The 22,718-nt window shown below is 34.4% G+C and overlaps 2 protein-coding genes and 1 long non-coding RNA gene across 6 annotated transcripts in view; all 3 read left to right on the top strand.

Moving 5' to 3' along the window:
- Positions 1 to 390: 390 nt before the first annotated feature.
- The window catches only part of LOC145234029 (uncharacterized), a 51,297-nt gene continuing 28,969 nt past the window's right edge, over positions 391 to 22,718 (top strand). The window contains exons 1-4 of the long non-coding RNA XR_013861250.1: positions 391 to 1,010; positions 1,345 to 1,447; positions 2,144 to 3,046; positions 3,381 to 3,483. This is a non-coding gene — a long non-coding RNA (uncharacterized LOC145234029). The remainder of the gene's footprint in view (positions 1,011 to 1,344; positions 1,448 to 2,143; positions 3,047 to 3,380; positions 3,484 to 22,718) is intronic.
- On the top strand, positions 5,783 to 10,584 carry LOC145234026 (uncharacterized). 3 transcript variants are annotated; one of them, XM_080098800.1, is made up of 8 exons: positions 5,783 to 6,171; positions 6,427 to 6,586; positions 7,133 to 7,221; positions 7,301 to 7,439; positions 7,710 to 7,895; positions 8,286 to 8,573; positions 8,846 to 9,172; positions 9,443 to 10,584. In XM_080098800.1, the coding sequence occupies exons 6-8, from the start codon at positions 8,516 to 8,518 to the stop codon at positions 9,484 to 9,486; spliced, it is 429 nt and encodes a 142-aa protein (XP_079954926.1). In that variant the 5' UTR covers positions 5,783 to 6,171; positions 6,427 to 6,586; positions 7,133 to 7,221; positions 7,301 to 7,439; positions 7,710 to 7,895; positions 8,286 to 8,515; the 3' UTR covers positions 9,487 to 10,584. The 3 variants fall into 3 exon arrangements, with proteins under 3 accessions (XP_079954926.1, XP_079954927.1, XP_079954928.1); XM_080098801.1 differs by lacking the exon at positions 7,133 to 7,221 and having other exon boundaries at positions 5,783 to 6,586; XM_080098802.1 differs by lacking the exons at positions 5,783 to 6,171; positions 6,427 to 6,586; positions 7,133 to 7,221; positions 7,301 to 7,439 and having other exon boundaries at positions 7,481 to 7,895.
- Positions 15,342 to 22,718, top strand: part of LOC145234027 (uncharacterized) — a 38,873-nt gene continuing 31,496 nt past the window's right edge. The window contains exons 1-9 of one of the 2 annotated variants that reach the window (XR_013861247.1): positions 15,342 to 15,867; positions 16,138 to 16,276; positions 16,581 to 18,718; positions 18,842 to 19,080; positions 19,248 to 19,350; positions 19,788 to 19,986; positions 20,760 to 20,827; positions 21,021 to 21,900; positions 21,991 to 22,428. Coding sequence is in view for 1 of the 2 variants with exons in the window: in XM_080098803.1 (XP_079954929.1) it covers positions 21,891 to 21,939 (49 nt within the window). In the remaining variant the exon portion in view is untranslated. Of the gene's footprint in view, positions 15,868 to 16,137; positions 16,277 to 16,580; positions 18,719 to 18,841; positions 19,081 to 19,247; positions 19,351 to 19,787; positions 19,987 to 20,759; positions 20,828 to 21,020; positions 21,940 to 21,990; positions 22,429 to 22,718 lie in introns of those variants that run through there. The other variant, XM_080098803.1, reaches the window with a different exon arrangement.

Here is a 22,718-nt window from a genome sequence, read left to right as displayed (position 1 = left end):
AGAACAAAAGGAGTCCATAAAATCACATGAAACCGTTGAGATTTGTCAAAAATTTTTGTTTACAAGCTTTTTGTGGAAATTTGGTCACGCACTAATGACAATGTCATGAAAAGTGATACCATAAAAAAATACTTTGTTATCAATTGTGGCATGAATTTGGGGAAAAAATTGCACTTTTGGAGTTAGAATAATATTTTGTGTTTTAATTTGCCGAAGTTGTTTAAAAACTTTATTAGTGAAGTTTTCTGAATCTAATTAACGTGACGCAATAATTCATGAGTTTGGCAAATATGATTTCAGTGTTTAGTTATGACTTAAAATTTTTCCAGAAGTTTCCAGTGCCGAAATTGAGCTACTGCTTGCTATGCCCGATTTTGTTTTCTGCCAATAAATGGGTAATAAATTCTTTTTTTTGAAAAAATTGATCGCGTGATGACGTTTTGCCGAATGCAAACTCAAATAAAGAAGTACCGTTTCATTGGCCTAAGAACGATAGTAGTGCGTCTTTTTGCTGCAAAAGTGATTTGCAAGTTAAACTTTTACGCCTCGATGGAATAGCAAGTTCAGGAGTTCGTTAATATGCATTTATTTTCGAAAAATATTGAGCGCGAAACATATTTATTGAACAACTGTGAAAATAAACATTGCGTCATCAGCGATCAGCTGTTTGTAAACAGACGTGGCGAAACTTTTTATCTTAAAAGTTGAGACTGTTTTTGGTCGTTTTGTCGCAAAATTATGAAGATCAAAGACAAAATCGTTTTGTAACTCGTTTTTGGAATAATATTCTAAAAGTTTGAGTTTCAATTTAACTTGGAAACATTGTCTGCCGATGACTCAGTTTTTCAGTTTACTAAGAAAAAACTTTGATTTCACTTCTAAATGTCTTTTTGTATTTTTATTACAGGCGTGCAAAGTCGCCAAAGGACACATACTTACAGACATTTGAATCATACCTTGGATTTACTGACAGATTCTTTTCTTCGTGAATGCACCCCTACATTTATACGGTATTTGGTTTTGCTCTATAAGGACATTAAAAAAGCAATGGTTTTAGGTATAAACGTTTTTGCAAATGATCAATTACCATGATAGTGAGTTTTTTGTCATCATGAAATCTTTTTCACCAGGGGTGATACACTAGAATGGCATACATAATTTTGTTGTTTATAACTAGCCTGCATTGCTGTGCTGTTTATGTTTGGCCCGGAAACAAATTTTCATAGTCAAGTGTAGCTGACACTTGCCACAAAATATTCTTGAGAACTAAAAGCTTGGTAAAGCCACATGTGCTTTTAAAACTTTGATTTCACTTCTAAATGTCTTTTTGTATTCTTATTACAGGCGTGCAAAGTCGCCAAAGGCCACATACATACAGACATTTGAATCATAGCTTGGATTTACTGACAGATTCTTTTCTTCGTGAATGCACCCCTACATTTATACGGTATTTGGTTTTGCTCTATAAGGACATTAAAAAAGCAATGGTTTTAGGTATAAACTTTTTTGCAAATGACAGGGTTCCTGCAGGTATGGAAAACCTGGAAAAGTTATGGAATTTAAATTTGTATTTTTAAGGCCTGTAAAAGTTTTGAAAAAGGCCAACTCTCGCAAAAGTCCTTGAAAAATATGGAATTTGGCAACTGTTTTACCCAAAAAATGCCAGATAGGGATAGGAATATCAAATTACGTAATGTTTGTATATTCGTTGCAAGTATGGCAAATTGGCTGCATCTACCAAAGCTTCTTTACAAGTTTCACGATGGGAATAACTCGATTTGTTTCGATTAAGTTATGAAAAAAATTTTTTTTTCCTTGAAAAGTTTTGGAAAATTCATGGAATTTGTGAACGAAAATTGTGCGGGAACCCTGAAATGATCAATTACCATGATAGTGAGTTTTTTGTCATCATAAAATCTTTTTTACCAGGGGTGATAGACTAGAATGGCATACATAATTTTGTTGTTTAAAACTAGCCTGCATTGCTGTGCTGTTTATGTTTGGCCCGGAAACAAATTTTCATAGTCAAGTGTAGCTGACACTTGCCACAAAATATTCTTGAGAACTATAAGCTTGGTAAAGCCACATGTGCTTTTTAAACTTTGATTTCACTTCTAAATGTCTTTTTGTATTCTTATTACAGGCGTGCAAAGTCGCCAAAGGCCACATACATACAGACATTTGAATCATAGCTTGGATTTACTGACAGATTCTTTTCTTCGTGAATGCACCCCTACATTTATACGGTATTTGGTTTTGCTCTATAAGGACATTAAAAAAGCAATGGTTTTAGGTATAAACTTTTTTGCAAATGACAGGGTTCCTGCAGGTATGGAAAACCTGGAAAAGTTATGGAATTTAAATTTGTATTTTTAAGGCCTGTAAAAGTTTTGAAAAAGGCCAACTCTTGCAAAAGTCCTTGAAAAAGTATGGAATTTGGCAACTGTTTTACCCAAAAAATGCCAGATAGGGATAGGAATATCAAATTACGTAATGTTTGTATATTCGTTGCAAGTATGGCAAATTGGCTGCATCTACCAAAGCCTCTTTACAAGTTTCACGATGGGAATAACTCGATTTGTTTCGAATAAGTTATGAAAAAAATTTTTTTTTCCTTGAAAAGTTTTGGAAAAGTCATGGAATTTGTGAACGAAAATTGTGCGGGAACCCTGAAATGATCAATTACCATGATAGTGAGTTTTTTGTCATCATAAAATTTTTTTCACCAGGGGTGATACACTAGAATGGCATACATAATTTTGTTGTTTATAACTAGCCTGCATTGCTGTGCTGTTTATGTTTGGCCCGGAAACAAATTTTCATGGTCAAGTGTAGCTGACACTTGCCATAAAATATTCTTGAGAACTATAAGCTTGGTAAAGCCACATGTGCATTTTAAACTTTGATTTCACTTCTAAATGTCTTTTTGTATTCTCTTTACAGGCGTGCAAAGTCGCCAAAGGACACATACATGCAGACATTTGAATGATAGCTTGGATTTACTGACAGATTCTTTTCTTCGTGAATGCACCCCTACATTTATATGGTATTTGGTTTTGCTCTATAAGGACATTAAAAAAGCAATGGTTTTAGGTATCAACTTTTTTGCAAATGATCAATTACCATGATAGTGAGTTTTTTGTCATCATGAAATCTTTTTCACCAGGGGTGATAGACTAGAATGGCATACATAATTTTGTGGTTTATAACTAGCCTGCATTGCTGTGCTGTTTATGTTTGGCCCGGAAACAAATTTTCATGGTCAAGTGTAGCTGACACTTGCCACAAAATATTCTTGAGAACTATAAGCTTGGTTAAGCCACATGTGCATTTTAAACTTTGATTTCACTTCTAAATGTCTTTTTGTATTCTTATTACAGGCGTGCAAAGTAGCCGAAGGACACATACATACAGACATTTGAATCATAGCTTGGATTTACTGACAGATTCTTTTCTTCGTGAATGCACCCCTACATTTATACGGTATTTGGTTTTGCTCTATAAGGACATTAAAAAAGCAATAGTTTTAGGCATAAACTTTTTTGCAAATGATCAATTACCATGATAGTGAGTTTTTTGTCATCATGAAATCTTTTTTACCAGGGGTGATACACTAGAATGGCATACATAATTTTGTTGTTTATAACTAGCCTGCATTGCTGTGCTGTTTATGTTTGGCCCGGAAATAAATTTTCATGGTCATGTGTAGCTGACACTTGCCACAAAATATTCTTGAGAACTATCAGCTTGGTTAAGCCACATGTGCATTTTAAACTTTGATTTCACTTCTAAATGTCTTTTTGTATTCTTATTACAGGCGTGCAAAGTAGCCGAAGGACACATACATACAGACATTTGAATCATAGCTTGGATTTAGTGACAGATTCTTTTTTTCGTGAATGCACCCCTACATTTATATGGTATTTGGTTTTGCTCTATAAGGACATTAAAAAAGCAATGGTTTTAGGTACAAACTTTTTTGCAAATGATCAATTACCATGATAGTGAGTTTTTTGTCATCATGAAATCTTTTTCACCGGGGGTGATAGACTAGAATGGCACACATAATTTTGTTTTTATAACTAGCCTGCATTGCTGTGCTGTTTATGTTTGGCCCGGAAACAAATTTTCATGGTCAAGTGTAGCTGACACTTGCCACAAAATATTGTTGAGAACTATTAGCTTGGTAAAGCCACATGTGCATTTTAAACTTTGATTTCACTTCTAAATGTCTTTTTGTATTCTTGTTGCTGGCGTGCAAAGTCGCCAAAGGACACATACATACCGACATTTGAATCATAGCTTGGATTTAGTGACAGATTCTTTCCTTCGTGAATGCACCCCTACATTTATACGGTATTTGGTTTTGCTCTATAGGGACACTAAAAAAGCAATGGTTTTAGGTATCAACTTCTTTGCAAATGATCAATTACCATGATAGTGGGTTTTTTGTCATCGTGACATCTTTTTAACCAGAGATGATAGACTAGAATGGCATACATAATTTTGTTGTTTATAACTAGCCTGCATTGCTGTGCTGTTTATGTTTGGCCCGGAAACAAATTTTCATGGTCAAGTGTAGCTGACACTTGCCACAAAATATTGTTGAGAACTACAAGCTTGGTAAAGCCACATGTGCATTTTAAACTTTGATTTCACTTCTAAATGTCTTTTTATATTCTTATTACAGGCGTGCAAAGTAGCCAAAGGATACATATGCTAAACCCTGGGGTTCCGCATCTTTTTCTTCACTGTAAGTTTTTCTAGCTGTGTAATTGAAACCCTTCATAAAACATACTTTCGGATTTGCACTCTTTGAGCCACATGTGAGTATAGTACTGGGATTGTGTCTTTCCGTTTTTCATTTCTGGGTTAATGTGTTGGTCTCAGAAGGTAACATTTGATAAGACATATTACATTTAAATTCCAGTCGTTATTTTTATGTTTTGATTCAAACAGGCTAACTTATGTGGATACAAACCCCTATCCTTTCAGCACCAATTGTTGTTTCTACTTTGTATTTGTAGCCTAATTGCTGTATATGTTCATTAGTGTGTCCCTTGATTTCACAAACCTGCCTGCTTGAAAACATTTGACATTGCATCGCCTCAGACAGTAAGGTTGCTGAAATAGTTTTAATAGAAGATGTGTTTTGTAGAAGGCATGGTTCCAGTAAATGAAATGTCCTATTTTAGTGGATCCTATTATGTATGCTTTCGCTTGTGTTCAAAATCTGGTGCATGTTTTTGGCGTAAATAAAGTTTTCGTTTAGATCCTTCCGTGTTGTTTTGCATTGTGTAAAATATCTCTTTATTATGTTTGTGCTGTGACTTGATAAGGCAGACAGAGATTTATTTGAACGTAGAATAAAAGGAATCCATAAAATCACATGTAAACGTTGAGATTTGTCAAAAAATGTTTGTTGACAAGGTTTTTGTGGAAATTTGGTCACGCACTAACGACCATGTCATGAAAAGTGATACCATAAAAAAATACTTTGTTATCAATTGCGGCATGAATTTGGGGAAAAAATTGCACTTTTGGAGTTATAATAAAATTTGGTGTTTTAATTTACCGCAGTTGTTTAAAAAATTTATTAGTAATGTTTTCTGAATCTAATTAACGTGACGCAATAATTCATGAGTTGGCCAAATATGATTTCAGTGGTTAGTTATGACGTAACATTTTTTCAGAAATTTCCAGTGCCGAAATTCAGCTATTGCTGGCTATCTCCGGTTTTGTTTTGTTACAATGAATGGGTAATAAATTATTTTTCCTAATAATTTGACCGCGTGATAACCTTTTGCCGAATGCAAACTCAAATAAAGAAGTAACGTTTCATTGGTCCAAGAACGATAGTAGATTGCGTTTTTTTGCTGCACAAGTGATTTACAAGTTAAACTTTTACGCCTTGATGGAATTGCAAGTTCAGAAGTTCGTTAATGTGCATTTATTTCCGAAAATTATTGATCGCGAAACATATTTATTGAACAGCTGTGAAAATAAACATTGCGTCATCAGCGATCAGCTGTTTGTAAACAGACGTGGCGAAAAATTTTCATCTTTAAAGTTGAGACTGTTTTCGGTCGTTTTGTCGCAAAATTATGAAGATTAAAGACAAAATCGTGCTTTTGCTTTTGCTTTTGCTGCCTGATAAGAAGTCGTATTTTGGTAAAAGTTAGTTTCAAAATTTTTACATATTTAATGAGAAAAATAACGGCCCAAGTAGACATAAAAAGCAACTTGCCTCAATATCACTGATGTGGGCATGAGCATTTGCAGAAGCAGTTATAAAATAATAAACCATGTTGCATTTACATCTATTTGAGCTTTTATTTTTATGACTAAATTTATGAACAGATCCATGCATATTGTTTAATATATTTTTACATTAATTATTTTGAACTTACAATTGGATTCTTGCAGAGGTTATGAAGTGCTTGCGATGTCAGTAGATGTCTACAACATGTGGCTGCATCTTGTATTTTCTAATTACTCACTTGTTATAACTGATGTGATGGATTTTGAAAAATCAAATGTCACTTCAATTTCCAGGTTTCACAGCTCGTGTGTCTAGGAAATCAAGGTTTGTCTTTGTAACATACATATATTGAAGTTACATCACTAAAAAAATTATATTTCATCACAAAAGACAATTGTAAACAATAAATGTTATTAATCAGGACACACTGCTCTTCGATATCCAAAATACTTAAAAACAGTGACTGATCATTTTTTAGTGATTTTTTTTAATGTTAAATGTGCTCAAAAAAAGCATCGTCAGTTTCTGTACCCCTCACATCCATGGAGATCATTACATAATTCATAACAAAAAGTATATAAGCTTATGTCAATAGACATACTATAACTATTCAAATATCATCAGTAGTGGCTGAAAATGAATGAAATGTTGTAACGTCAGCTGCTGTAATCATGTCTCATGAGTGTAAATTGTCTGCTCCACACTAATTATAACAGTGGAATTATAAATGTAAACCAAATTCAGAAAAGTCTTTCTGATTTAATTTATTTAGTCAAATTCTTGTTTTGTTTTTGTCACTGATTTAAATCACTGGGGCACAAAACCCTGTTTACATGTAATAATAGTTTCTTCCTTATGGTGTTTTTGCAGACTCTTTCTGATTGTGCTGAGTCAGCTGTTTTGTTTCGGTTTCAAATGACGGCAGAGTCAGGATTTGGAAAATCGATGACCAAACATGTGTACGAACCTTATATATTGTGGCTGTTTGTAGGATATATGTATTGAACGAGCAATAAGTTAGTTATTAAATATTTGTAGGTTCTGAAACACACAATTCTATTGGAAAGTATGGAGAAACACTTCACGGACACTAAAACATCGGTTGAAGCACGTTGCATTTCTGTTCATAATGACGGCAAACACATGTGGTTGGCGACAGGAGTGGGAGTATCCAGCAGTATGTATTCAACATACTTCCTAATTCAATTTGTAGTCATCTTTATGTCTGGGCACATCGGGGAATTCTGCACACAATTTAACACTCTATCATAAATATGCATCAGTAATTTCATCGCTGGTTTCTAGGCTGCACCTATTTTAGCTTGTTTTTCCAAGCCACAGTAAATTTGGAATTTGGTTTTAAGTTGTTATTTTGGATTTGTTTTTTTGTAATCCTTAAGACTAAATAGTTTTGCGTTTTTTATGACAACCAATCATTTGTTTTTAGTGTGTACGACCTTATGACGTTTAAGAGGATATCATTTATTTCGTCACACGACGGGGATATATTAAGCATGGATTATTCTCACCGTGGTTCGATGCTTGCAAGCGCGAGTAGAGATCGATGTGTTCACATGTTTACTGATGATTCTATTCCGTCCATTTGGCTAATTCGACCCAGTTGACACAAAATGTAAATTCAATGCACTAAGTATCATTTACACGAACTACAATAAACTGCATTAAAACGCTGGAATCTAAATCATACAAGTAAACAAGGGTAAATTTGGAAAATGAAACACGCATGTTTAAGTGATTTGCCTTTGAACCAAATGTGTCACATTTAAAAATCTGACTTTTTTCCGAACCTTTCTTTGTACATTGCATTTTGCTTTGCCTAAGCTTTTTTAATTATATATATATATATCAGTCACAGTGAAAGTGTCCAGTTTTCAGCTGCATTTGTTTTTGTACCACTTTTGTGATTTTTGTGTTTTAGTGTCATTATGTTGTTTAACAGAGAGCATAGTTGTTTAATCTTGATGCTGACAATTCTTGGTCTAAATCAGATTTATAATTACAGTTTCGACTAATGAGCTGTGGAACAGACAAGTCTCTTTACTACTACAACTGACATCAGTTGAGAACAACATTACATTGAGAAACACTCGATGGCTGACATGGACATTGTTGAGTAAGCAAATCCACAAAATTTTAAACCCAGCCATTCTAATTGTGGATTTTATTCATCGATGATTCAGTGCTAGTTGCGTGCAGCTGCAATTTAACCGAATATGACATCTTTGGTGCAAAATGCTTGTTGCAAGCTCGTGTGTTGATAAAAACATCTATGTCCTCCCGTACACCACAGGTCAGTGTTGGTTTGCATTTGTTGAGAAAATTGAAAAGCAATTTGCAGTTATGCAGTATTAATAAGTATTTCCACTTAATTCAATCAAACATGTTTTATTCATGTCAAATGATTAATGTGTGTCTAGCAAATTTACTCATGGTAGGAATTTCACAATACTGGCCTTTTACAAGTTTGCATTTTTTCTGCATCAGTTTTTAAATTGCTTTAATGTATTTGCAACTGTTTTTCCAATTAAAATTTTTAACAAGAATCTTTTGTTTGTCTCGCAGGAGATTGTGTTTGCATGATCAGCCGGCATTCAGAGGTAGCGGTTGCTCTCACTTTCGACCACAACTCTCACTTAATCTCCGCATCTGCCGACAGTTGCATATTTGGGCGGACATTTAGCCATCGGGTGACAGAAGAGCTCAAACAAACCCAGAAAGGTGCCACCTCCATGCCTGGAAGTCCAGATTTGAATAAAACCTCGTATTTTGCTACAAACGACCAGTTTACAGTAGAAATAATCGATGATTCGACGCATCCTAGTAATGTTGACATCCCGTTCAGTGATGAGTTTGACGACCCTTCAACTTTGACATTTCAAAACAATCCAGGTAATGTCCCTTGCTGCGATTTCCAAATGATTTGTCCGTTAGTTGAGGTGTTTGCAGAGGTTTGATATGTTACTATTATCATATTTATTGACATTCAGAATACACTTTTTTATTTTATTATGATTCCTTTATTGTTTTTCTTATTACACACATCAGTACAAACTTCATTATGCAAATTTAATTTGTAAAGAAGTGTCAACATTTTTATGCATTTTGCTGGTTTGTATTTATTTTGTTTGGCTTTTTAAGAACTTACAATTGCTTTTTCAGATGCTGAGCAACAAAATACTGATGAGTCATTGTTGTCAAAGTGAGTGACTAAGCAGTTGTCCAACGATGAGTCAGGGTTACCTTTACCTGAACTGGGGAAATGGGAGATAAATTACACAAAGAAAAGGTGGGATGTTGGGATTTAACTTTACAAATATGTGACAGACTAAAAACTTTGACAAGCAGTAATAGGCAGTGTTAGTTTCTAAAAACAACTAAGTCACATTGCTAAGCTGTTTATGTTTGGCCTGGAAACCAATTTTCTTAGGCAAGTGTAGGCTGACCCTTGGGGCTAAATATTTTTGACTAGTATATGCTTGGCAAAGCCACATATACATTTTAAACTTTGATTTCATTTCTAAATGTCTTTTTGTATTCTTATTTCAGGCTTGCACAGTAGCAGAAGGACACATACATACCAACATTTGAGTCATAGCTTGGATTTACTGATGGATTATTTTCTTTGTCCCCCCCCACACACACACACACTTTTATCTGGTATTTTCAAGATTATCCACCAGAGCATTGATGGTTTAATGTGTCGGGTATGCAATTTTTTTACAGCAAGTGTTTTGTGTTATGGCAAAGTACGGAAACCCCTGGTTTTTGCACCTTTTTCTTCACTGTAGGTTTTTAAAGCTGTTTAATTGAAGCCGGTCATAGAATATACTTTACAAATTTACACTCTTTAAGCCATGTGTGCGTATAGTGGGATCGTGTCTTTCCGTTTTTGATTTTGGGTGTAATGTGTTGGTCTCAGAAGGTAACATAAGATAAGACATGTTACATTTAAATTCAAGCTGTTATTTTTATGTTTTGATCAAACAGGCTTACTTATGTTGATACAAACCCCTATGTTTTCTGCACCAATTGTTGTTTCTACTTTGTATTTGTAGTCTAATTGCTGTATATGTTCATTAGTGTGTCCCTTGATTTCACAAACCTTCCTGCTTGAAAACATTTGACATTGCATCGCCTCAGACAGTAAGGTTGCTGAAATAGTTTTAATAGAAGATGTGTTTTGTAGAAGGCATGGTTCCAGTAAATGAAATGTCCTATTTTAGTGGATCCTATTATGTATGCTTTCGCTTGTGTTCAAAATCTGGTGCATGTTTTTGGCGTAAATAAAGTTTTCTTTTAGATCCTTCCGTGTTGTTTTGCATTGTGTAAAATATCTCTTTATTATGTTTGTGCTGTTACTTGATAAGGCAGACAGAGATTTATTTAAACGTAGAATAAAAGGAATCCATAAAATCACATGTAAACGTTGAGATTTGTCAAAAAATGTTTGTTGACAAGCTTTTTGTGGAAATTTGGTCACGCACTAACGACCATGTCATGAAAAGTGATACCATAAAAAAATACTTTGTTATCAATTGCGGCATGAATTTGGGGAAAAAATTGCACTTTTGGATTTATAATAAAATTTGGTGTTTTAATTTACCGCAGTTGTTTAAAAAATTTATTAGTAATGTTTTCTGAATCTAATTAACGTGACGCAATAATTCATGAGTTGGCCAAATATGATTTCAGTGGTTAGTTATGACGTAACATTTTTTCAGAAATTTCCAGTGCCGAAATTCAGCTATTGCTGGCTATCTCCGGTTTTGTTTTGTGCCAATGAATGGGTAATAAATTATTTTTCCTAATAATTTGACCGCGTGATAACCTTTTGCCGAATGCAAACTCAAATAAAGAAGTAACGTTTCATTGGTCCAAGAACGATAGTAGATTGCGTTTTTTTGCTGCACAAGTGATTTACAAGTTAAACTTTTACGCCTTGATGGAATTGCAAGTTCAGAAGTTCGTTAATGTGCATTTATTTCATTGATTTAAATTATTGATCGCGAAACATATTTATTGAACAGCTGTGAAAATAAACATTGCGTCATCAGCGATCAGCTGTTTGTAAACAGACGTGGCGAAAAATTTTCATCTTTAAAGTTGAGACTGTTTTTGGTCGTTTTGTCGCAAAATTATGAAGATTAAAGACAAAATCGTGCTTTTGCTTTTGCTGCCTGATAAGAAGTCGTATTTTGGTAAAAGTTAGTTTCAAAATTTTTACATATTTAATGAGAAAAATAACGGCCCAAGTAGACATAAAAAGCAACTTGCCTCAATATCACTGATGTGGGCATGAGCATTTGCAGAAGCAGTTATAAAATAATAAACCATGTTGCATTTACATCTATTTGAGCTTTTATTTTTATGACTAAATTTATGAACAGATCCATGCATATTGTTTAATATATTTTTACATTAATTATTTTGAACTTACAATTGGATTCTTGCAGAGGTTATGGAGTGCTTGCGATGTCAGTAGATGTCTACAACATGTGGCTGCATCTTGTATTTTCTAATTACTCACTTGTTATAACTGATGTGATGGATTTTGAAAAATCAAATGTCACTTCAATTTCCAGGTTTCACAGCTCGTGTGTCTAGGAAATCAAGGTTTGTCTTTGTAACATACATGAAGTTACATCACTAAAAAAATTATATTTCATCACAAAAGACAATTGTAAACAATAAATGTTATTAATCGGGACACACTGCTCTTCGATATCCAAAATACTTAAAAACAGTGACTGATCATTTTTTAGTGATTTTTTTTAATGTTAAATGTGCTCAAAAAAGCATCGTCAGTTTCTGTACCCCTCACATCCATGGAGATCATTACATAATTCATAACAAAAAGTATATAAGCTTATGTCAATAGACATACTATAACTATTCAAATATCATCAGTAGTGGCTGAAAATGAATGAAATGTTGTAACGTCAGCTGCTGTAATCATGTCTCATGAGTGTAAATTGTCTGCTCCACACTAATTATAACAGTGAAATTATAAATGTAAACCAAATTCAGAAAAGTCTTTCTGATTTAATTTATTTAGTCAAATTCTTGTTTTGTTTTTGTCACTGATTTAAATCACTGGGGCACAAAACCCTGTTTACATGTAATAATAGTTTCTTCCTTATGGTGTTTTTGCAGACTCTTTCTGATTGTGCTGAGTCAGCTGTTTTGTTTCGGTTTCAAATGACGGCAGAGTCAGGATTTGGAAAATCGATGACCAAACATGTGTACGAACCTTATATATTGTGGCTGTTTGTAGGATATATGTATTGGACGATCAATAAGAACATTATATATTGTGGCTGTTTGTAGGATATATAGTCAAGTGGGATAAAAAAAAACAATTTTTTGAAACTTTGTTACCAAACTTTTATTTTAGGCAACAAAATGTCAGTTTTTCTTCCCAACAAAGCTGATAGGACTACTTTTATAGTTATGTGACAAGTTTTTGATTTTACTAATAAACAAAAAAAATATTTGACAAAAACTGTTCTTCTTTTTTAACCCGAAAAAGGTACAAAAAAAAACAATGTCGGGGTAAAAAAACAACAAGTGGACATTAGGACCATTCAAAAAAAATTGAGTGGCAGTTGGAACTTCAATTCAGTTATATGAACTTAATCAACCATCTTAAAGTCAAACATAAGACAGAAATTTCATTAATAACTCTGTTACAATAAATAAGCCAAAAAAACATGAGCCACATAAAAATTCTTTGTTTTCGAATTTTTACAAACCAAACTTACAGCAGTTAGTAAACTGTTTGTAAATTAATAAAACACTTTCAAATTGGGGCTAAGACTTTCCATGGCTTTGTACCTTTATTGCACTGCATTTATTGCCTTTGATTTGGTCTTTTTTGTCATTTTCCAGTCTTTTGTTGGTATGCAACTAGGTTTAAATAGAGCTCACCCACTTGCTGACTGGTCATGTAACCTAAAACCTTATTGAAATAAAGTTTAATTTTCTACCCCAAACTGCTTGAATTGCCACATAATGATTTGATAACCTGTTTTTCTTACTTAGTAGCATTTTTCTTTACACCTGGATCCCAATTTGTACTTTTATCCATGCAGGTATACTTTTTGGTAAAAATTTCTCCAAAACTGGGCCTCAAAGAAATTTTATACAAGTTTGGTTTAAGTACATGTTTTATAGGCTTTCTTTTTTATTTTCTAAACTTCCAGGTGACAAATAAAAATGTTTGGGCAAAAAAAATTTTTGGGGTGCAAAAAATACATAGTTTTTTATTACCCCATTCCTATAGAACCGTTTGGGGTAAAAACGAACAACAAGATAACTGAAAAAATTTAGAAGCTAGCCAAGTGGAGTCTTTTTTGTTTATTAGGTCATAGTTATGACACAACACAGAACAAAGGTCATTGACACCAAACTTGTAATAAAAAATCTGCAGGAAAGTTTTTAAAGGTTGTTCAAGACTTTTTAACATACGAATTTTACTACTGTTGTTTCAACCTGCAGAACATTGCCTGCAAACAAAATCTGAGAATGGTTTATGCCTTATTTTGTTGGTAGAGAATAAATACATCCTATGAAAAAGAAACCATTTAAAAAAAATTTTTGGTTTAGCTGTGAAGGTATTGTTTTTTTTACCCCAACTTCAGCAAAAAATTTTTTTACCCCATTTGACTATATGTATTGAACGAGCAATAAGTTAGTTATTAAATATTTGTAGGTTCTGAAACACACAATTCTATTGGAAAGTATGGAGAAACACTTCACGGACACTAAAACATCGGTTGAAGCACGTTGCATTTCAGTTCATAATGACGGCAAACACATGTGGTTGGCGACAGGAGTGGGAGTATCCAGCAGTATGTATTCAACATACTTCCTAATTCAATTTGTAGTCATCTTTATGTCTGGGCACATTGGGGAATTCTGCACACAATTTAACACTCTTTATCATAAATATGCATCAGTAATTTCATCGCTGGTTTCTAGACTGCACCTATTTTAGCTTGTTTTTCTAAGCCACAGTAAATTTGGAATTTGGTTTTAAGTTGTTATTTTGGATTTGTTTTTTTGTAATCCTTAAGACTAAATAGTTTTGCGTTTTTTATGACAACCAATCATTTGTTTTTAGTGTGTATGACCTTATGAAGTTTAAGAGGATATCATTTATTTCGTCACCTGACGGGGATATATTAAGCATGGATTATTCTCACCGTGGTTCGATGCTTGCAAGCGCGAGTAGAGATCGATGTGTTCACATGTTTACTGATGATTATATTCCGTCCATTTGGCTAATTCGACCCAGTTGACACAAAATGTAAATTCAATGCACTAAGTATCATTTACACGAACTACAATAAACTGCATTAAAATGCTGGAATCTAAATCATACAAGTTAACAAGGGTAAATTTGGAAAATGAAACACGCATGTTTAAGTGATTTGCCTTTGAACCAAATGTGTCACATTTAATAATCTGACTTTTTTCCGAACCTTTCTTTGTACATTGCATTTTGCTTTGCCTAAGCTTTTTTAATTATATATATATATCAGTCACAGTGAAAGTGTCCAGTTTTCAGCTGCATTTGTTTTTGTACCACTTTTGTGATTTTTGTGTTTTAGTGTCATTATGTTGTTTAACAGAGAGCATAGTTGTTTAATCTTGATGCTGACAATTCTTGGTCTAAATCAAATTTATAATTACAGTTTCGACTAATGAGCTGTGGAACAGACAAGTCTCTTTACTACTACAACTGACATCAGTTGAGAACAACATTACATTGAGAAACACTCGATGGCTGACATGGACATTGTTGAGTAAGCAAATCCACAAAATTTTAAACCCAGCCATTCTAACTGTGGATTTTATTCATCGATGATTCAGTGCTAGTTGCGTGCAGCTGCAATTTAACCAAATATGACATCTTTGGTGCAAAACGCTTGTTGCAACCTCGTGTGTTGATAAAAACATCTATGTCCTCCCGTACACCACAGGTCAGTGTTGGTTTGCATTTGTTGAGAAAATTGAAAAGCAATTTGCAGTTATACAATATTAATGAGCATTTCCACTTAATTCAATCAAACATGTTTTATTCATGTCAAATGACTAAATGTATGTCTAGCAAATTTACTCATGGTAGGAATTTCACAATACTGGCCTTTTACAAGTTTGCATTTTTTCTGCATCAGTTTTTAAATTGCTTTAATGTATTTGCAACTGTTTTTCCAATTAACATTTTTAACAAGAATCTTTTGTTTGTCTCGCAGGAGATTGTGTTTGCATGATCAGCCGGCATTCAGAGGTAGCGGTTGCTCTCACTTTCGACCACAACTCTCACTTAATCTCCGCATCTGCCGACAGTTGCATATTTGGGCGGACATTTAGCCATCGGGTGACAGAAGAGCTCAAACAAACCCAGAAAGGTGCCACCTCCATGCCTGGAAGTCCAGATTTGAATAAAACCTCGTATTTTGCTACAAACGACTAGTTTACAGTAGAAATAATCGATGATTCGACGCATCCTAGTAATGTTGACATCCCGTTCAGTGATGAGTTTGACGACCCTTCAACTTTGACATTTCAAAACAATCCAGGTAATGTCCCTTGCTGCGATTTCCAAATGATTTGTCCGTTAGTTGAGGTGTTTGCAGAGGTTTGATATGTTACTATTATCATATTTATTGACATTCAGAATACACTTTTTTATTTTATTATGATTCCTTTATTGTTTTTCTTATTACACACATCAGTACAAACTTCATTATGCAAATTTAATTTGTAAAGAAGTGTCAACATTTTTATGCATTTTGCTGGTTTGTATTTATTTTGTTTGGCTTTTTAAGAACTTACAATTGCTTTTTCAGATGCTGAGCAACAAAATACTGATGAGTCATTGTTGTCAAAGTGAGTGACTAAGCAGTTGTCCAACGATGAGTCAGGGTTATTAAGCAACAAACCTTTACCTGAAGTGGGGCAGTGGGAGATAAATTACACAAAGAAAAGGTGGGATGTTGGGATTTAACTTTACAAATATGTGACAGACTAAAAACTTTGACAAGTCTGAAGTTGTCCACTGTTTTATTTAGACATATATATTTCACCTAAGTAATAGGCAGTGTTAGTTTCTAAAAACAACTAAGTCACATTGCTAAGCTGTTTATGTTTGGCCTGGAAACCAATTTTCTTAGGCAAGTGTAGGCTGACCCTTGGGGCTAAATATTTTTGACTAGTATATGCTTGGCAAAGCCACATATACATTTTGAACTTTGATTTCATTTCTAAATGTCTTTTTGTATTCTTATTTCAGGCTTGCACAGTAGCAGAAGGACACATACATACCAACATTTGAGTCATAGCTTGGATTTACTGATGGATTATTTTCTTTGTCCCCCCCCCCCCCCCCCCCACACACACACACACTTTTATCTGGTATTTTCAAGATTATCCACCAGAGCATTGATGGTTTAATGTGTCGGGTATGCAATTTTTTTACAGCAAGTGTTTTGTGTTATGGCAAAGTACGGAAACCCCTGGTTTTGCACCTTTTTCTTCACTGTAGGTTTTTAAAGCTGTTTAATTGAAGCCGGTCATAGAATATACTTTACAAATTTACACTCTTTAAGCCATGTGTGCGTATAGTGGGATTGTGTCTTTCGGTTTTTGATTTTGGGTGTAATGTGTTGGTCTGAGAAGGTAACATAAGATAAGACATGTTACATTTAAATTCAAGCTGTTATTTTTATGTTTTGATTCAAACAGGCTAACTTATGTAGATACAAACCCCTATCCTTTCAGCACCAATTGTTGTTTCTACTTTGTCTTTGTAGCCTAATTGCTGTATATGTTCATTAGTGTGTCCCTTGATTTCACAAACCTGCCTGCTTGAAAACATTTGACATCGCATCGCCTCAGACAGTAAGGTTGCTGAAATAGTTTTAATAGAAGATGTGTTTTGTAGAAGGCATGGTTCCAGTAAATGAAATGTCCTATTTTAGTGGATCCTATTATGTATGCTTTCGCTTGTGTTCAAAATCTGGTGCATGTTTTTGGCGTAAATAAAGTTTTCTTTTAGATCCGTCCGTGTTGTTTTGCATTGTGTAAAATATCTCTTTATTATGTTTGTGCTGTTACTTGATAAGGCAGACAGAGATTTATTTAAACTTAGAATAAAAGGAATCCATAAAATCACATGTAAACGTTGAGATTTGTCAAAAAATGTTTGTTGACAAGCTTTTTGTGGAAATTTGGTCACGCACTAACGACCATGTCATGAAAAGTGATACCATAAAAAAATATTTTGTTATCAATTGCGGCATGAATTTGGGAAAAAAATTGCACTTTTGGAGTTAAAATAATGTTTGGTGTCTTAATTGACCGCAATTGTTTGCAAACTTTTTTGGTACAGTTTTCTGAATCTAATAAATGTGATGTAATAATTCCTAAATTGCCAAATATGATTTCAGTGTTTAGTTATGACGTAACATTTTTTCAGAAATTTCCAGTGCCGAAATTCAGCTATTGCTGGCTATCTCCGGTTTTGTTTTGTGCCAATGAATGGGTAATAAATTATTTTTCCTAATAATTTGACCGCGTGATAACCTTTTGCCGAATGCAAACTCAAATAAAGAAGTAACGTTTCATTGATCCAAGAACGATAGTAGATTGCGTTTTTTTGCTGCACAAGTGATTTACAAGTTAAACTGACGCCTTGATGGAATTGCATGTTCAGAAGTTCGTTAATGTGCATTTATTTTCGAAAATTATTGAGCGCGAAACATGTTTTTTGAACAGCTGTGAAAATAAACATTACGTCATCAGCTGTTTGTAAACAGACGTGGTGAAAATTTGTGTCTTAAAAGTTGAGACCTTGAGACTGTTTTTGGTCGTTTTGTCGCAAAATTATGAAGATTAAAGACAGAATCGTTAGGTAACTCAGCAGGGCTGCCACTCCTTGGGATTTTTCCCAAGAACTTGGGATTTCAGTGCTGAGCTTGGGACTTTGGGAAAAAACGTTTCAAATCTTGGGATTTTTTTATATTATCCGTTGAATACGTTTAAGGTTAACTTATTACCATTTTTCATCAAAAATAATCGTTTTGCAAAATCCATTTTTTGAATTAACAGTTTGCATAACAGTGCTTTGTCAATTTAGTGATCGAAGCCGTGTAAGTTGATTGAAAAACACTGTCAAAACTAGTAAGTCAGGCCAGCATTATTGCTTTTTCGATGTATCATGTACCAGTAAAAAGATGTACACAAAAACTATTTTTTCTTTCGTATTTTACTGGTATTTCTTAGCGTCTGTTTGAAGGTACGGTACGTGGTGGTGGCTGGGTTCTGGCGTAACTATAATAATTATGTTGCCTGCACTAGATTACATATATACTGTGTGTTTGCCATTTTTTAGGTGATCTTGTGATTTTTCGACAAACCTTGGAATTTTTGGTAAGTGATGAACCTTGGGATATTTTAAAATTTTCAGTGGCAGCTCTGTGACCCTGTTTTACAGTTTACTAAGAAACTTTTCTGCCTTGTACGAACTTTAACTTGTACCTTATGTTTTGTCAGGTTTCTAGAGTATTAATATTCAATTCGTTTTAAAGATCTGAATTGCAACAGAAAGAATGGCATCCAAACTTTGTCTTCTACTTTAGCCCAGATTATGACAAGATTGGGTGCTATTTTTCCATTGCCAGTCACCTACCTTATATCACTGTCCTGTGAAGATGCAGCTGGTGGGCTTGGACGGCTGAGGCAGTTTTTTCGTTCTAAGCAAAGACTTTAGAACAACACTCAACATCTGAAAGGTGGGCATGTGTGTTGTAGTTTTCTACTGTTTAGCTGTTAGCCTTGGAACAGTACTATACAGCCGAATTATGTCCAATTGGTACCTAGTCCGAAATGGCCTCTGCGATAATTTGGATTTTCTCTTGTATCCTATATGCTGTAAAATTTAGGATAGATTTTGTTTTAGGTTTGAGATTTTGGCTAACCCGCTGAGGCATACACTTATGATACCAATTAGAAAACTGATGGATATTATTTTTTTTGAAGACAGCACAGCATCTATTAATGAGGTATTTTAATGTGAGGTGATATGTTAACTTTTATTTGTTTGATTTTAATGTATATGCTACATGGTTTGGAGTAGCATGCTCTTCTCCACTATAAAGCTCTTTGAATGAGACATGATACTGCTGGTTGACTTTTTGATGACAGTGAGCCCAGTATCAGTAAATGCCTCAGTAGCAAGCAAAATGTGTATGTATATTATAGTTTTTGACTCAGTTAGGCGATGGGGCTGTAGGTACATACCGAGCATTTTAAGACTCATTGATTTATTCATAGTATAAATCATTAGTTGAGTGTTTCTTGGCACATGTAGGTTTTTCAACCAGTGTCCTCAAATATTTAAGAGGCTCCTAGGTTGATTTTTGAAGAATAGTACCATAACACATTATCTCGCCAAACATTTTTTGTTTGCCTTATCTACTGCTCTTCGTACATGTTGCAGGTGGCCACATAAGTTCAATTCGCTTTCCATGCGAACTGTTGTCTTAGCGGGATGCAGTGGTGATGCAGGAGGTAGAAGAAATCATTGCAATAAACTCCTTTGGGCTACAAAATACAGTGCTTTTGCTGCATGATCAGAAGTATCCACCAGCGTATGTACACAAAAATGCTGTCTTTGCAATTTCGAACAGCTATCCTAGGTAAATGCTGCAAAATGACACTTATACAATTAGTCTTTTTCCTGTTTTTTTTGTTTTTTTTTTGTAGTGCAATGTTTATGTGTTGTACCTAAACAAATCCCACAGCCTGGCAATGAGTTGTGGCAAACATATTGTCATCTTCTGCTTTAGAGTGTAGAAAACAAACATAGGATCGATGCATTTACTGCTTTGATTAGATCAGTGGTTCTTAACCTTTTTTCTGTTGTTACCCACAAAATGTTTTGATGGATCAATTACCCCTTTTTAGAAAAATATCACCTAACATTTTTGGGCTCTAAATTATCCTTATTACTACAAAGGAAACAAATGCTACCTCATGCCTATGATGCCTATCACTAACTGGACTATACCGTCAATTGTATATGAAACAGATGTTTACGAAAGACTCTAGTTCTAGTTTGATGACATCACAAATAGCATGGTTATGAGTGAAACATATTGAGACTGTTAGAGTAGAAGTGCATAACAACATTTGCCATCGAAGTTACTTCTTTTTTATTTTGAAAACGTTGCAGGACGCAGAGAAATTTATTTAGTTTGACTTTTTATTGAATTATTTTGAATAAATTTTAGCCTCATTACAAAATTTTTGCTGGTTACAATAATGATAATTAAGAATCTAAAAATAACTATAACAGAAAATCTATGTTACCCCTTTCAAAATGCCAAATTACCACTTTGGGGGTAACTACCCACAGGTTAAGAACCACTGGATTAGATCTTAAATTTATATATTGTTGATTTTGTTTTAGGTTTGAGATATTAGCTAACTTCTTTGTTTTGGAAGACAGCACAGCATCTATTAATTAGGAATTTTAATGTGAGGTGATATGTTAACTTTTATTTGTTTGATTTGGAATAAAATGGTAAACAACCCTATCTTAGGTCGCAACACATAGGTTAAACACCACTGGTGTAGATTCTGCTCAAACCATTGGTAGCTGTTGTTTTTTTGTTGTTTGATGCACAGGTATATTTTCCTATTAGATGTTAAACTTTTCTGTTTTTAACAGGTTTGTTTGGTCACATGATCCAACATGTGTTCATCCAGATTACAAGTGACATCCATCATGAGTCTTTTATGCAAGCCTGATATAGAAAAGATTGGATTATTATGGATCCCTTTCCCTGAAGGGGACACATATTGATTTTACTCAAAATGTTTTTGTTTTTTTCTTCTTTTTTCTTCTACCCAAAGTTTGTCCGACTCTTTTTTTTCATTTAATGTTTGATGGCTTTTCCTGAAATTTACACAGATGGTACATATAGTTATGTTAATGTGCATCCCACTTTGTTTGTCCGGATAATCGTAGTATTTACCCCACCAGCCCCCTAAAATGGGTGAGTTTGTGAACAATGTCAGAATTGGCTAAAATTTGGATGTCTTGTATAGTATGCCAATTATCGTTATTGCACCATTGCAGTTCGGGGGTTGTTAACAGCCCTTTGACTTTCAACTTTGCATATGTGGGGACCCATGAGTTTTTGCCTGCAGAAACAACCAAGGTTATAAAAGACGATGGCTAATATGGGGCCCAATACAAAAAAAGGATAGGAAATTAATGTATGTTTTAAAAATAGATCATAGTGTATGTGCAAGAGCAATGTGTTCTAAGCCACCCTTCTAGTTTTCTGTTGTTTAATGCCCCAATGTATTCCTTTGAGATGTTAAACTTTTCTGTTTTTAACTGGTTTGCTTGGTCACATGATCCAACATGTGCTCATCTAAACATTTTTTGTTTGCCTTACCTACTTCTCTTTGCATGTATTGTAGGTGACCACATAAGTTCCATTCGCTTTCCATGTGAGCTGTTGTCTTAGCAGGATGCAGTGGTGATGCAGGATGTGGAAGGAATCATTGCAATAAAAAGTGCTTTTGCTGCATGATCAGAAGTATACACACAAAAATGTTGTCGTTGCAATTTGACACAGGTAACCAAGGTAGCTCCTGTAAATGATACCCATTTTTGTATTTATTTTCAGTGTTTATGTGTTGCCCACGAACAAATCCCACAGCCTGTTCTTGGAAACTCTTTGGCACACTGCCCGACATACATATGCAAATTTCATACTCGGGTCAGTTTGTGCAACTGCTCAGCCGAGCAGCGAGCATCAAAACAACAGTGCTCGGTACCGAGTACTCGGGTTCTAGCTCGGCTTGGCCCATCCCTTGCCAATAAGGTACATAAGAACGACCTGATTTAATCGCGTAAATAAGCGTGCCCCCGAAAAACAGTATGAAGTTCGCTTGTCATTTCCGTTTTGCTTACATGAACGAATTAAACCTTTGCAAGCTATGTCTAAATGCAATTCCGAATTGCATCGTGAAAACCGTTTAATTTTATCTCATTTCGTTTACGTTTTATGGCCAGCAAGGTATATTAAGAACGACCTGATTTAATCGCGTTAATAGTCTTGCACTCGAAAAAAAATGAAGTTCGCTTGTCATTTCCGTTTTGCTTACATGAACGAATTGAAACTTTTCAAGCTATGTCTGACTGCAATTCCGAATTGGCTCGTGAAAACCGTTTTATTTTATCTCATTTCATTTACGTTTTATAGCCAGTAAGGTATATTAAGAACGACCTGATTTAATCGCGTTAATAGTCTTGCCCCCCAAAAAATGAAGTTCGGTTGTCATTTCCGTTTTGCTTACATGAACGAATTAAACCTTTGCAAGCTATGTCTAAATGCAATTCCGAATTGCATCG

The sequence above is a fragment of the Phallusia mammillata genome, chromosome 6 (genome assembly GCF_965637545.1).
Source record: "Phallusia mammillata chromosome 6, kaPhaMamm4.hap1.1, whole genome shotgun sequence".
NCBI classification, from domain to species: Eukaryota; Metazoa; Chordata; class Ascidiacea; order Phlebobranchia; family Ascidiidae; genus Phallusia; species Phallusia mammillata.
Note: the sequence above shows the minus strand (reverse complement) of the source record. Positions and strands in the feature narration are given on the sequence as shown.